Source organism: Mesoplodon mirus (assembly GCF_964341445.2).
Source record: "Mesoplodon mirus genome assembly, chromosome: 15".
NCBI classification, from domain to species: domain Eukaryota; kingdom Metazoa; phylum Chordata; class Mammalia; order Artiodactyla; family Ziphiidae; genus Mesoplodon; species Mesoplodon mirus.
Window position 1 is genome coordinate 23,648,058 of NC_138991.1, and position 14,321 is coordinate 23,662,378.

The 14,321-nt window shown below is 44.8% G+C and overlaps 1 protein-coding gene across 6 annotated transcripts in view; it reads left to right on the forward strand.

Annotated features, from left to right (window-relative positions):
- Window positions 1–14,321, forward strand: part of CPNE1 (copine 1) — a 37,857-nt gene that overhangs the window by 18,999 nt on the left and 4,537 nt on the right. For all 6 annotated transcript variants that reach the window (XM_082600634.1, XM_082600635.1, XM_082600633.1 and 3 more), the window contains 12 exons: window positions 10,639–10,767; window positions 10,866–11,045; window positions 11,199–11,273; window positions 11,372–11,443; window positions 11,582–11,662; window positions 11,829–11,918; window positions 12,036–12,122; window positions 12,252–12,338; window positions 12,432–12,491; window positions 12,576–12,709; window positions 12,814–12,868; window positions 13,120–13,171. In XM_082600634.1, the coding sequence (XP_082456760.1) occupies window positions 10,639–10,767; window positions 10,866–11,045; window positions 11,199–11,273; window positions 11,372–11,443; window positions 11,582–11,662; window positions 11,829–11,918; window positions 12,036–12,122; window positions 12,252–12,338; window positions 12,432–12,491; window positions 12,576–12,709; window positions 12,814–12,868; window positions 13,120–13,171 (1,102 nt within the window). The remainder of the gene's footprint in view (window positions 1–10,638; window positions 10,768–10,865; window positions 11,046–11,198; window positions 11,274–11,371; window positions 11,444–11,581; window positions 11,663–11,828; window positions 11,919–12,035; window positions 12,123–12,251; window positions 12,339–12,431; window positions 12,492–12,575; window positions 12,710–12,813; window positions 12,869–13,119; window positions 13,172–14,321) is intronic.

Below are 14,321 nucleotides of genomic sequence, written 5' to 3' on the forward strand. Positions count from 1 at the left end.
GGGGCTTGCATTATCAGCAGTAGGTTGGTTTCTTTTCCAGGGGCTCTGGTCTGCTGCTTTTGTTCATTAACTCAACACCTTTTGTGCCATTGGTCACACTGCACACTGGAGATGCACAAGTTCTTGTTGATGCCCTTGCCCTGGAGATGGTAAGGAAGGTGGTCCAGTACTGTTGTCTTAGACACTCTGCAGGCAATAGAGAGGCAGGTGTCTCATTTAAAGAACATAGATTAAATATATAGATTCCACCAGGGCAGGATGAGGGCAAAGGTGGCTGCCAAGTAGGTGTTCTTTGAAAATTTTGGTGTAAGTCACATTTTCTACTTTATTTGCTGTATTCGTGCTTATTATTTGAAGTTTATTCCTTTGATTCCTTTGCCTTGGCAGACAAATAGGGAGAATGTGTGGTGGGTGCAGAATTATTTTTGATCTGTGTGCAAGATTAGTGTAGATCATGGGAAGAGGCCACATGAGCCTCACTGCTCTTTTAGTGGCCAAGTGGACTTCAGATTGAACTGGATTACAAGGTGTGAGCTGTCGGTAAAATGGATGGAAATCACATCCTTAGGGAAGCGAGTTGTTCATCCAAGTTACTGTGTGTCCCAGGGCTGGTTATTTCCTTTCTCTGTCTTCAGTAGTAGTAATGGGATTAATTAACAAAATGGGGTTAAATTAGATACTCATTATATTCAGTTTTAAATTTCTGTGATTCTGTGAACCCAGCTATTTCATTTCTTTCTGGAACTCTAGTTAATTTGAACCTTAAACAAAAGAGAGGCCAATGGAACTGAAAGTTTTGGTCTGGCTACTGCTTGTGATAGCGGTTCCACACTTAAAGCTTGAGAATTTCATCAGGAGAGAAAAGAGGGAAGGGTCTTCATTTCCTTTTTTGGAGGCTGTTCCTTTCCTGCCATTTAGGTCCTCTGGAGCAGGTAGACCGAGGCATTCCTGCTGGGTGTCTCGTCAGCCAACAAGTAGATGATGATACCATACAGTAAAAGGATCCGTTTATGAGCACTGAAGAGAGGAGCAGTTAACACATGTAGGGCACTTATACTGGGTCAGGCAGGGGGCACTTTCCATGGCTAGCCCCATTTAATTCTCAAAATAACCCTCTAAAGTTGGCATTATTATTATCCCCACTTTACAGATGGAGAAATCCAGGCAAAGAGAAGCAAAATAACTTGCCCAAAGTCTCATTGATAAGGGGTGGACAGAGATTATTCAATCATCATCTGTCTGCATGACTCCAGAGGCAGAGCCCCTCCTTTCCTCAGTTGTTTCCTTCTTCTCCCTGACTTTTGGGGGAGAGATATGGGAGGCCACTGGCAGCACTCTTTTGTCATGGGTCCTGAGCTGGCTGGGGAAGGGGCTCCAGCCTTGTGCCAATGCTCCAAATGCCTATTTTGAAGTAAGAAGGTGGCGGCTTTGTTTAAGCACATTCAAAGTCACGAGGGGAAAAATGTCCACTCAGATACAGTTCTATCTTGGTGGAAGGCCATGTGTTCCTTCTTGGTTTGCTTCCTTTCCCATATCTAATTCTCTCCTCAAGCTAGCTTCCCTTTGGAGAGTTGCACACAGGTTGGATTTGTCCATTTTTGGATAAGTCTTTTGGGGACGTTGGAGTTGGATCAGTGGCTTCCAAACTTCTTTGACCATTGTAGAATACAGCGGGATGGGAAACCCTGTGACCATTTACTGTTATTTTCCCACTTTTCACTTTTTGTGTGAACATGCACATTTTAAGCTTTCTAATATTTCCAAATGCTGCATGGCAGCCAGACTTCGTAGTATTATGTGGATCTAAATCAAATTATTGCTTAAGATTTTCGCTTATAAACACAATGTTAGTAGCTCTTAGTCAGATGTATGAATAAAGAATGTAATTTTGTAGGAAGGATTTGCATATTTGATTCAGTTCGTGACCTAAGAGGACTGTCCTTGAGGCTGTTGATTTAAATTTGGGGAATTCCTGAGTTATAGAGGGAGAGGCAGGGGTAGAAATACTTGGTCTGCCTTCATCATGTCCCTTGAGGCAGAGAGGGAAAAGAAGAGTGGTGGTGATGGGCGTAGTTTGTCTTTTTCAATCTTGGAAGAAGAGAGTACTCCATTGGGTGGTGTTCTGCTATTGGGAGCTTATGGAGAATTTCCTGATGGGTTTTCAAGATTTGATCCAGCATCTCGGCTGCTCCAGTGTGCCAGGGTAGGCAGCAGGAGTGAGAGCGTGGCTTTGGTTCGTGAGTGAGTGATCCTGCCGTACAGATGGGTGCTCTGTTCCTCCTCACAGCCTGGAAGTGGGGTGAAGTCTGGTGCCTTGCCTTGTTAGGCTTTTGGGAATGGAGGAAGGCAGTGTAACTCCTGAGCGTGAAGGACTGAAGAGTTTCAGCTCAGTTGGCACTGAATTGGATCCAACTAGATCGGGAGGAAAGATCTGTTCTTGGATTTATGAAGGGCCAAGATAGAATCTCCCGAGGCAGGAAAGGGGAAGCCAAAGAAAATGAAGGGTGAGTTACTGCCTGTTGGCAGCGAGATTCCCTATCAACAGTGGTGTGCTAGTAAACTGGCTAGCTGGGCGAAGGGAAGCCCTGATTTTTAGCATTTGCCCAATTTCTGTGGTTTAAAACTTAACAAGGCTACCTGCTTACAAAATTCCTTAACTGTTCTCTCTTGCAAACTGTACAAGCCTGCTCCGGCACTCTGCTGCAAGCCTCCCTCAGGTGTTTTGAATTCCCATTATGTGCTCAGGTCTGTGCTGTGTGACATAGGAGATACGGAAGCAGCGTCTTTTCTAAAGAAGCTTGTTATTTCATTGACAGGAGCTGGAAACATTGACAGGGTACAGTTGTGGTGTGGCTTGAGTATAGCAGTCCAGAATGAGAAGTTGTTGAGTGCTGGAAAGATCATGAAAAGGGGAGCATATGAGAGCTAGGCTTGAAGGATAATAATAGCTAACACTTGTGATAATAGTATCAGACTCTGTACTAAGCATCTTGCATACATTATTTATGTCAATCTTTAGAAATAGATAATATCCCCTACTTAACACCTGAGTAAAAATTTTGCCCAAATTACAGAGATAAGACATCATTCTGGTGGGTGTGTAATAGTATCTCATTGTGGCTAGAAAGGAGTAAAGCCAGTACTTGGAGCCTGGTTACTTCACTGCAGAACTCATACTCTTGCCCACTATATCAGATTGCTATTAAATATAAGAAGGGAGGTTCTTTCAGTAGAGAAGGGTGTTAACTACAGTCCAAAGTCTTAAGACTAGGTGGGAGTCAGAATAAGAGTTCTGGTCCTCATTTTACTTAACGATGTATGTTTCCTTAGCCAAATCACTTCTTCCCTCTCTGCCTTGAATTGAGGAACTTGGAGAAGATGATCACTCAGTTCCTTTTAATTTCTGACATTTTGTGAATTTTAAGTTATAAAAATGAGAGTGTGTATCGCTTCTTTAAGGAATACTGGAGAAAGTGCCCTGCCAGGGTACGAGGCTTGGGAAGCACTAAGGTTGGCTGGCGATGGGGGTAAGCAGAGGAAAGCCGTCTACAAGGGCGAGTGAAGGGAATGAGACTCCAAGTGGTAGAAAGCAAAAGCGGGAAAGGTTGGTTCTTAATACTCAGTTGTTTCCATTTGCAGTTTCCCAGATGGAAAGGTGTGGATTGTGGGTGCAAACAGAGATAACAAGCTAGTCTTTTGTATTGAATGTTCCTGGAAAGCTCACTTCTCCCTTGATGGCTTCTGCAGCAGGCCAGGGCTAGATTTGGGTTATTTCTGAGAATCCTTGGATTATCACTCCTTTCTTTTAGCATTAATTCAGCAGTTATTTATAAAGCACCTGCTATGTATGAGTCACTGGAATGAAATAAGACAGATCTGGTGCGTCCCCTATTGAATTTATATAATCTGGTAGGGGAAATAGATAATAAGCAAGTAAGTTACACATTTTGATAGGTTTATGAGAAGCTGGGTTTTGTTGGTTTGGAGTCAGGGAAGATCTCTGATTTCAACATAGAAAAGAGATCGGAAGGGACTGAGAGTGGAAATGGGGAGACCAGAAGGAGACTATTACAGACATCCAGGCAAGATACGCTGACTCAGAAGAGAGTGCACAAAGACCTGGCGAGTATTAGCCAGATCTCTCTTACAAAAATAAATGAAAAAAATTTCTGAGACTCCTTTTATTGAGTCACTTAAATGTAATATTTAATAAACTTTTGTAAAGCTCCAGTCCTATAAAGGATGCTGAAAATCCCATGAGATTAATGACACTAGATGAAAGGTAAATGAGGCTGGTGTAAAGTATGTAGCTGTTAAAGGGATAGGGGACAGAAGAGTGACATGAACTAGTTTTAATTACAGAAGATTTCCAAACAGGTAGGTTAGGAGGTAAATTTTAAAGGAGATAAATAGGATTTAGGAGATGCTAATAATCCCATGCATTAGATGATTTAAAGGGAATATGACTCAAATGATAGAAAACTGCACATTATAAAGATTTGCTTGTACGAGTCACTAATTCCAATGGGAAAGTAAAAGTCAGATTTGTGAAAAAACAAAACTGTAGTTATCCAGGAAGCTCTGACCTCTCAGAATGAAATCTAGCCCCATGTGCTCCTGAGGCATATGTGGGCCCACAGCATTCTTGTTGGGGTTTTAGTCTGGGCAGAGAAGAAACTGAAAAAAGAATAGGACCAGCTGTGGAGAAAGTGGTAGAAATGGTAACAGACTAGAAAAGAATAGTCTATCAGAAATAGAGGCCTAGCACATGAGGAAGCTCCTGACCCTCTGCATGTATTTGGCCCCCACCAAAAGCATCTCTTCCTGGGATCTTTCAGAAGCTATGGAGTGAGGGGAAGGGCAGCAGCTCCAGTTGTTGCCTGTCATCTTACCACCACAGTTCATTACTGCTAATGCTCTCATAGTTCACAACTGTTTAATTTTTTTTGGCCATGCTGCGCGGTATGTGGGATCAGGGGTCACACCCGTGGCCCCTGCAGTGGAAGCTCGGAGTCTTAACCAATGGACCACCAGGGAATGCCCACAACAAAGTCTTTATCAGGGATAAACCTGTAGTCCTCCATTTAAATTTTTCCCTGACATTTTATTATGAAAACTTTCAACATGCAGAAAAGTTGAAAAAATGATACAGTGAATTCCCGTATATCCACCATTCAGATTCTACAGTTTATATTTTCCTATATTTGTTTTACCACATCTACCCATTCAGCAAACCATTTTAATTTTCAGTGCATTTCAAAGAAGTTGCAAGCATCAGCACACTTCACCCATATGTATTTCAGTATGCCTTATCCTGAGCTGAATATTTGTTTATGGGTTTAGGGTAGGGGTTGATAAAATTTACATGCAGTAGGATGTATATACCTTAAGTGTACCATTGGATGAAAATGACAGATTCACCTGTGACTCACATTCCTACCTAGATAAAGGACTTTCACATTCTCCCTAGAGTTCTCTTCTGCCTCTTCGCAGTTAATACCTCCCCCTCCCCTGGGGGAGAGGGGAAGAACAACCACTGTTCTGAATTTTTCACCATAGATTAGTTTTGCCTGTCATAAAACTTTATAAAGTGTAACTATGCATTTTATGCTTCAGGTTCATCCATGTTGCAGATATTAATAGTTTGTTTCTTCTTTTGCTGAGTAGTTTTCTATTACATATACAAACATATTATGGTTTGTTTATCCATTCTCATATTGATGGACAACTGGGCTGTTTCAGATTTTTGGCTATTACGAATAAAGCTGCCATGAACATTCATGTACGAATCTTTTTGTGAACATAATGTTTTTATTTATTTTGGATAAAAATCTGGAGTGTAATTGCTCTCAGGCTAGATATACGTTTGGTTTTCTAATAAGCTGCCAGACCGTCAAAATGGTACATTTAGTGCCTTCACTAACAACGTATGAGAATTCCACATCCTTGCTAACATTTGGTGTTGTCAGTTTTTTACTTTTAGCCATTGTGATGGGTATGTAGTAGTACCTCATTGTGGTTTTAATTTGTATTTCATTGATAACTAGTGCTATTGATCACTTCCTTTGATTATTTCCAATTCATATGTTTTCCTTTATGAAGTATCAGATCAATTTTTTTGCCCATTTTTTAATTGACTATCATTTAGCATTGAATTCTAGGAGTCCTGCATTTAAATTTTAAAGCTTAGTTGTAGAAGAGTACAACTTCTGCATTACTGCCAGACATTAGTTCAAATGGAAAAGGCATGAAGGTTTGAGTTGAGCAGAAGCACATTTACCATTTATTCAGTAAATGGTTATGAGTACCAACTAAGCACTAGTATACAGAAATAATACCTAGCCCTAGTTCCAAGGAGCCAAGATTATGAGGGTAGACAGACAAAAGTAAAAATTCTGTTGTAGTGGTTTCACCGTTAAGTCACTAAATATTTACTGAGTACCTACTATAGGATAGGTACTGTTGTAGGTATTGTACATATAGAGATAGGCGAACCAGACATAGTTCCTACTCTAATACAGCTTATTTGTTTTCTGGAGTGTATGTGGGGGAAGACAGTGCAGAGCCCCTGAGATGGGGAATGAGATTGATGTTGAGTGTATGTGGATCAGAAATGAAACCTGGCTGGAACGTACTTGCATGACTAGATGATTAGTTAGGTGATGGTCAGGTCTTGCAGGGCTTTGTAGACCATGGTAAGAACTTTGGATTTTATTTTGAGTGTTTTGGGAAGCCATTCCAGAGTTTTAAGCAGAGAAGCGACATGAGCTGGTTTCTGTTTGGCTAATAAATGCGCTGTGTGTGTGTGTGTGTGTCCGCGCACATGCACGTGCTTGTGCACACACACACATACAGAAAAACTGGTGAAGAAACCACTGCAGTCATCCAGCGGAGAGATAAATGCAACCTGGGGAAGGTGGGCAAGACTTCATATAAGAATAATGTCACAGCATAACCATGGATGACAAGGCATTTGCTAGGCAGAAAAGTCAGGTATCAGTGTGTGTTGTGTGTGTTTGAGAAACGAGAAATAGCTTTGGATGACTAGTTGGGTGGATGGTGGAACGGCAGGAGGTAGAACAGTCTAAGAAGGGCTTTGAAAGTTGAATTACAGATGCAGAGTCATCTTATTAGACAATTATTTAGTTCGGTATAGATGGGCCCTCTGGAGTTGTGCCACAAGGTGGCCATGCTAGGGAGTTAGGCTTTGAAACTAAGGGCCATGAGCAGCTATACAGGGCTTCTAGTTAGACTAGAGATTTTCTGGAAGCTGGGTCAGGGATGACTAGGTAAGGCACTGGTAAGGATGAAAAACCAGGGAGGAGGCAAGAAACAGTGGGGCCTGAAGTTAGGTAGAAGTTGTTGAAGTGAAGGTATAGAGACTTTGGGGTTAGAATGAATTGTCATGAGGACATGAGGTGTGGATTAGGGCAAAAAGCTAATGAGTCCCTTTAAAAAATACAAAACAAACAGTATAAAATATTGAAACAATACAGAAGTGTATAAGAGTGTGTAAAATTCTCACCTTTATTCCATTCCTCTGAGGTGTACCTAAAAGTTGCATTTATTTGGTGTGTCTTCCATTTTTTGTGTGTATTTATTTTGTATATGTATTTAAATCTATTGTATATACACATACAATTGAAGTTTAAAATGGGGTTATACTCTTCTTACCGTGTTTGCAACTTTATTTTTTCATATGATACCAGTATTCTTCTGCCTTAATTGTTTATTTACCCACTACTTGGCATTCCATTGACTAAGTACCGTAATTTACTTAGTCACCACCTAATTGATAGACCTTTAAGTGGTTTCAGGTTTTTTACTGTTCTGAGCAGTGGTGAAATGATCATTCTTCTTTATTTGTCTCTGTACTGTGCAAACACTTGAGAGAATGTGTGAGGTGAGAAGCATGGAGTCAGATTATGACGGGGGAAGTTGTGGTTCTGTTCCCTCAGGAGTATGTATTGTGCTCTGGATCTGTCCTTGGGGAACCTCCAAAGCAGTGATCAGGCTGGTCAGAAGTCTAAAAGCCACATTCTAGTGGCAATATTCAAAAGAACTGGGGCTATTTCTCCAGATTTTACCTTGCAGTTCACTGCTTCCAGGTATCAGATGCTTCTCAGAGGGAGACGGAATAAGGCTTGCTTGTGGAATTTTAGACGGGAAGAAATAGGAATAATGTGTAGAAGGGAGAATTCAACAGACTTCGGTTAGTTTGGGTAGGACTTTATGGAGCAGGACTTTCTGATGATTGGATTATAAGAGTGGTGGGTTTTCCATCATTGGGTGCATTCAAGCAGAGACTGAGGTGCTATGGAGGGGACAGTATGTGAAGCAAGTTGAACTCTAAGAATCATTCCAATTTTGGTTGATAACAGCATTCAAGACAGAGACCATGAGGCACTAAGGTGGGAATAGCACTAACTGGGCCAGGTTGGGAGAGGGATTGACTGACTGAGGGTCAGTTTAGGGGAGGTTGAGGCTGGAGGCATCCTGGGGTATAGTGCTGGGAAACCTGGAGTGCTGAATGAAGCTGGGTGAGAGATCTGGCCTCGTCTGCACTCTTGGTACAGACGGTCTGCAGGCGTATCGGTCAGGGGGGACATAGGGTTAGTGAGGAGTCTGAGGATAACTGTTATGGTGACTTAGGAGGCGGGGTTTATATGGGAGTCATGGTGATCCACGCAAGAAGATAGTGCTTCTAGCAAAAGGAATGGATGAATTGGAGAACCTTGGTGCTGTTTGATTGCCAGTCAGTTTGGAGATGGGTAAGCTGGGTGCAGAGGCTGGAGATGGCCTTTTGGATTTCATGAAGCAAATATTTATTAGGTGCTTGAGACAGAACAGTGAATAGAACAGACAGATATCCCTTCCCTCATGGAGGTTACATTCTAGTGGGGAAGACAAATTACATAAATATATATAGTATATTAGACAGTGATAAATGCTAAAGAGAAAAAACAGGAAATGGGTATGTGATGTATCAGTGGTAGTAGGGTTGAAATTTTAGAGTGGCCAGAAAAGGAGAACCTTTTCCTTCAAACTGGAGAAGATGATTTTTTTCTTAATTTACTTATTTATTTTGGGCTGCGTTGGGTCTTCGTTGCTGTGCGCGGGCTTTCTCTCTAGTTGCGACAAGCGGGGGCTGCTCTTTGTTGCGGTGCGTGGGCTTCTCACTGCAGTGGCTTCTCTTGTTTCAGGGCACAGGCTCTAGACGCACAGGCTTCAGTAGTTGTGGCTCACGGGCTCTGGAGTGCAGGCCCAGTAGTTGTGGCGCATGGGCTTAGTTGCTCTGCGGTATGTGGGATATTCCCAGATCAGGGCTCGAACCCGTGTCCCCTGCATTGGCAGGCAGATTCTTAACCACTGTGCCCCCAGGGAAGCCCAAGAAGATGATTTTGAATAGAGACCTAGAGAGAATGTGAGAGAACAGCAAGCCGTGTGGGTTAGTTATATGAGGGAAGAAAATTCTAGGCATTGAGGTAGAAACAAGCATATTTGAGGAATGACAAGCAGACCTGTGTTGCCAGAATGGAGTGAGCAAGAAGGTGTTAGGAGATCAAATTAGAGAGATCTAGATCTTTCAAAACCTTGTAGGCCAATGCAGAGTTTGGATTTTTTCTAAGCAGTGGGAAATCATTATTGGGTTTGGGTAGAGGTATGACATGACCTGTGTTTTAACAGGATCACCCTGGTTGCTGTATTGAGAGTAGCCTGTTGGGGTGAGGATGAGGAAGTAGAGGTGAGGATGGCGTAGGATAAGGGAGACCTGTTAAAAGGGGGTAACGCAATAAGCCTGGTGAGAGATGATGATGGCTTGGGCTAGGTAGTGCAAATAGTGAGGAGTTGGGGCTTCCCTGGTGGCGCAGTGGTTGAGAGTCCGCCTGCCGATGCAGGGGACACGGGTTCATGCCCTGGTCCGGGAAGATCCCACGTGCCACGGAGTGGCTGGGCCCGTGAGCCATGGCCGCTGAGCCTGCGCTCCGCAACGGGAGAGGCCACAACAGTGAGAGGCCCGCGTACCACAAAAAAAAAAAAAAAAAAAAAAGTGAGGAGTTGGACCTGAACAGCTGATTATAGGCTAGGAGAATCAGTGCGGGGATCATAACTCTGCCTCAAGATGTAGGGCCCCAGGGTTAGTGGGAAATCATTGGAGGAAGAGACTTTGGGGAGCAGAATCTGGATCATGGCTGTATTTGGGGCAATATTGGGCTTGGAACTCGGATTAGGGTCTGGTCTGGGGCCAGTAAAGGCATCAGAGTGAGATTCATTGGTCTGTGAGAAGATCAGGGTTGGAGTCTGGGTCTGGGCAACATTATTAGGATTGGGACCAATTTTGGGCGGAGGACTAGTTTGGGGTCAAAGTTGTTGGTGGAGGCCAGTACACTTTTCCTGCATCTTCCCATCATATTCTTGGACCAGGGTTGGTTGTAACCACCATCTCCCATCCCATTGAGCTTACCCAGGGGGATTGGAGGAGTATGGAAGCTATAGGGCCTTCTCTTCCTTGGGTGTCATGGCGGTAGACACAGGCTCAGCCCTGCCTGGTTGAAGCCAGCTGACTTTACTACAAGTTGGGACCTACAGTCAGGAAAGGGTGAGGAAGGTGCTTGATTCAGGTCTTTTTCCCCCCAGATGGCCCACTGCGTGACCTTGGTTCAGCTGTCCATTTCATGTGACCACCTCATTGACAAGGACATCAGCTCCAAGTCTGACCCACTCTGCGTCCTTTTACAGGATGTGGGAGGGGGCAAATGGGCTGAGGTGAGAAGGACTATGGGGGATAAAGTTGTGGAGGGAGGCTAGGACTATTTTGGGTTGGAAGGTGCATGACTGTGATGCTTATTGGCTTCTGCCCACAGCTTGGCCGGACTGAGCGAGTACGGAACTGCTCGAGCCCTGAGTTCTCCAAGACTCTGCAGCTTGAGTACCACTTTGAAACAGCCCAAAAGCTCCGATTTGGCATCTATGACATAGACAACAAGACACCTGAGCTGGGGGATGATGACTTCCTAGGAGGGGCTGAGTGTTCCCTAGGACAGGTATGCAGAGCCAGGGATTAGAATCCTTCAGACACAGGTTAAGTAAGAGCGCTGTCAGATAAACCAGACTGCTTGGAACTTGGAGGTTGGGGTCAAACAGGACCTAGCCTTGTCTGAGACCTTGGTACCCCACCCACCCCTGCTCTGCCCCAGATTGTGTCCAGTCGGATACTAACTCTACCCTTGATGCTGAAGCCTGGAAAACCTGCTGGGCGAGGGACCATCACGGTAAGGAGGAACTCTGCTGGGGTTTGTGAGTGGTTGTGTACTTATATCCACGAGGAATTCATGAGATGATACAGTCTCCTGCTTCTTCCCCTACCTAGGTCTCAGCTCAGGAGCTGAAGGATAGTCGTGTAGTGACCATGGAGGTGGAGGCCAGAAACCTAGATAAGAAGGTGTGTGTGGAAGGAGGCCCTGGGAGTTCAAGAATTAAGCGGACAGGGGTGGTGTGTTGGAAGGGGAAGGGTGGGAAGGTCTTTCATAGTGGTTGTCAGGTGCCTGAGTCTTAACTGCGGTCTCTGTGATATTGACAGGACTTCCTGGGAAAATCGGATCCGTTCTTGGAGTTTTTCCATCAGGGTGATGGGAAATGGCACCTGGCGTACAGATCTGAGGTGTGAGACCCCTGGGATTGGGTATGATGGGTAGGAGAGAATCTCCTGGGGCTTGTGATTACCAGGGTTTGGAGCACAGGGCTAAAGAGTGCATACGGGTAGGAAGAATGGCAGCTCCCCACATGCCAACACAGAGCTCACTAGAGGCCTTGCCCTCCACCTTCAGGTCATCAAGAACAACCTGAACCCTACTTGGAAGCGCTTCTCTGTTCCCCTTCAACACTTCTGTGGGGGAGACCCCAGCACACCCATCCAGGTGAGGAGCTTGCCTCCTGAGCGGACTGAGCAGGGGCAGAGAGCCTGGGGAGGGATTTATTCTCACCTGCCACCTGCCTCCTGGTCTTTATATACACACACACACCTTCCCTCCTAGGTGCGATGCTCAGATTATGACAGTGATGGTTCACATGACCTCATTGGTACCTTCCACACCAGCTTGGCCCAGCTGCAAGCAGTCCCAGTGAGTGCTGGCTCAGGGGTTGAGGTGGGCCTAGGGGCTGCAGCTCCAGGGAGAGAGGGAGGGCAGGGCAGCTCCAGTCCTGTCTAATGCTCTAGAAGTTTCCTACTCTAATTTTTCTTTCCTTATCAGGCTGAGTTTGAATGCATCCACCTTGAGAAACAGCAGAAAAAGAAAAGCTACAAGAACTCTGGAACTATCTGTGTCAAGATTTGTCAGGTGAGACAGTAGCCCATGTGGCCCAGTCTCTGACTTCTAAGCTCCATGACCCCAACCCCTTCACTCCAGCTATGACCCTGGTTTCATCTACAGGTAGAAACAGAATATTCATTCTTGGACTATGTGATGGGAGGCTGTCAAATCAACTTCACTGTAAGTTGCTTCATCAGGGGCAAGAGAACAGATCTGGGGTGCAAGGTGGCCTTCAGCTCCCCTCCTCCCCTCCTCCCCTCCCAGGTGGGCATGGACTTCACGGGCTCCAATGGAGACCCTTCCTCACCTGATTCCCTGCACTACCTGAGCCCAACAGGAGTCAATGAGTACCTGACAGCACTGTGGAGTGTGGGCAGTGTGGTTCAGGACTATGATTCGTAAGTAACTTTGTCTCTTGCCCATCCCCACTCCCTGCAGATGCTTTAGCCTCGGGCTCATGGTCCTCTCACTGCTTCTTCCCCCATTCACTGTCTTCCCACAGGGACAAGCTGTTCCCAGCATTTGGATTTGGGGCCCAGGTACCCCCTGACTGGCAGGTGAGTGTTTTCTTCCCCTCCCCTACTCCTGTTTTTAGTTTCAGGGTCCTGATTTTGGGGGATGTGGTAAACTTGCTGCTTGGCACCCAGCTTTATGAGGAGTTGCAGGGATGTATCCTTACAGGCATGTATATAACAAATGCTCAGGACTAAATACCTCCTGTATGTTGCTTGGTACATACCATAATGCCCTTTTTCTTAGCACAAAAGTGGTCATGGGGAAAGAACCTCATTTTTTTTCTTGCCCTCAGGTCTCCCATGAATTTGCCTTGAACTTCAACCCTAATAACCCCTACTGTGCAGGTAAGTCCCCAATCCTCCAGCGTAAGGTATATCTGTCCATATCTAGAGAGGCAAGGGAGAATGGGGGTGGGGAGATAGACACCTGACTCCATTGGCCAGAGGAGTGGATTTTAGAGCTAGGCCTCTGGAGTCAAATCTTCATCCTGCCACTTGCTAATCATATGACTTGGGGCCAGTTGCTTAGCTTCTGTGTGCTTTGGCTTCATAATAAGACTAAATATTATAGGATATTGAATATTTAAGAAGATGCATATAAAGTTTGAAGCAGTAAGCCTGGCACATACTAAGTGTTCTCTAAACTATGATAGCTGTTATATTATTATTATCTTTGCCTAGAAGCTCACAGGGCATCAGTGGAAACCTTGGTGCCTCCCTGCAGCTCTATTCAGGGTACTTTTTGCCCCACACTCTTTTGTCTAGAGAGGGCCAAACCCAGTGTTTCCCTAGCACCCACACAAGAGCAATAAGCTGAAGTGGAAAACTTGACCTGATCTGACCTGGGTTTTTATTTTGGACTTGGGTTCAGACTTAGAGAAAAGTTGCAAGAATAGTTACAGGGATTCAGGTCACTGGGGATCAGGGGTCAGGGCCTGGGTCACAGGGGCTGTTGTTTACCTTCATCCAGATTCCTCAGACATGGACATTTTACCCCATTTGCTGTGTCATTCTCTCTCTCACTCAGATTTTCTCTCTTCCTCCTCTTTCTCTCTCTATATATACACTTTTTTTCCAGAAATGTTTGAGAACTGTGGTGAATAATCCCTGCCCCAAGTTTGCCTCCATGGCCCCAACAACTTTGCACTCATCATCATCCGCATGGCCCTTTATCCCTGAATACTTCAGTGTTCCCTAAAATCAAAGACATTCTCTTAGGGCCTCCCTGGTGGCGCAGTGGTTGAGAGTCCGCCTGCCGATGCAGGGGATACGGGTTCGTGCCCCGGTCTGGGAGGATCCCATATGCCGCGGAGCGGCTGGGCCCGTGAACCATGGCCTCTGAGCCTGTGCGTCCGGAGCCTGTGCTCCGCAGCGGGAGAGGCCACAACAGTGAGAGGCCCGCGTACAGCAAAAAAAAAAAAAAAAAAAAAAAAAAGACATTCTCTTACATAACCACAGTGCAATTCTCAAAATCAGGAAATTAACATCAATACAA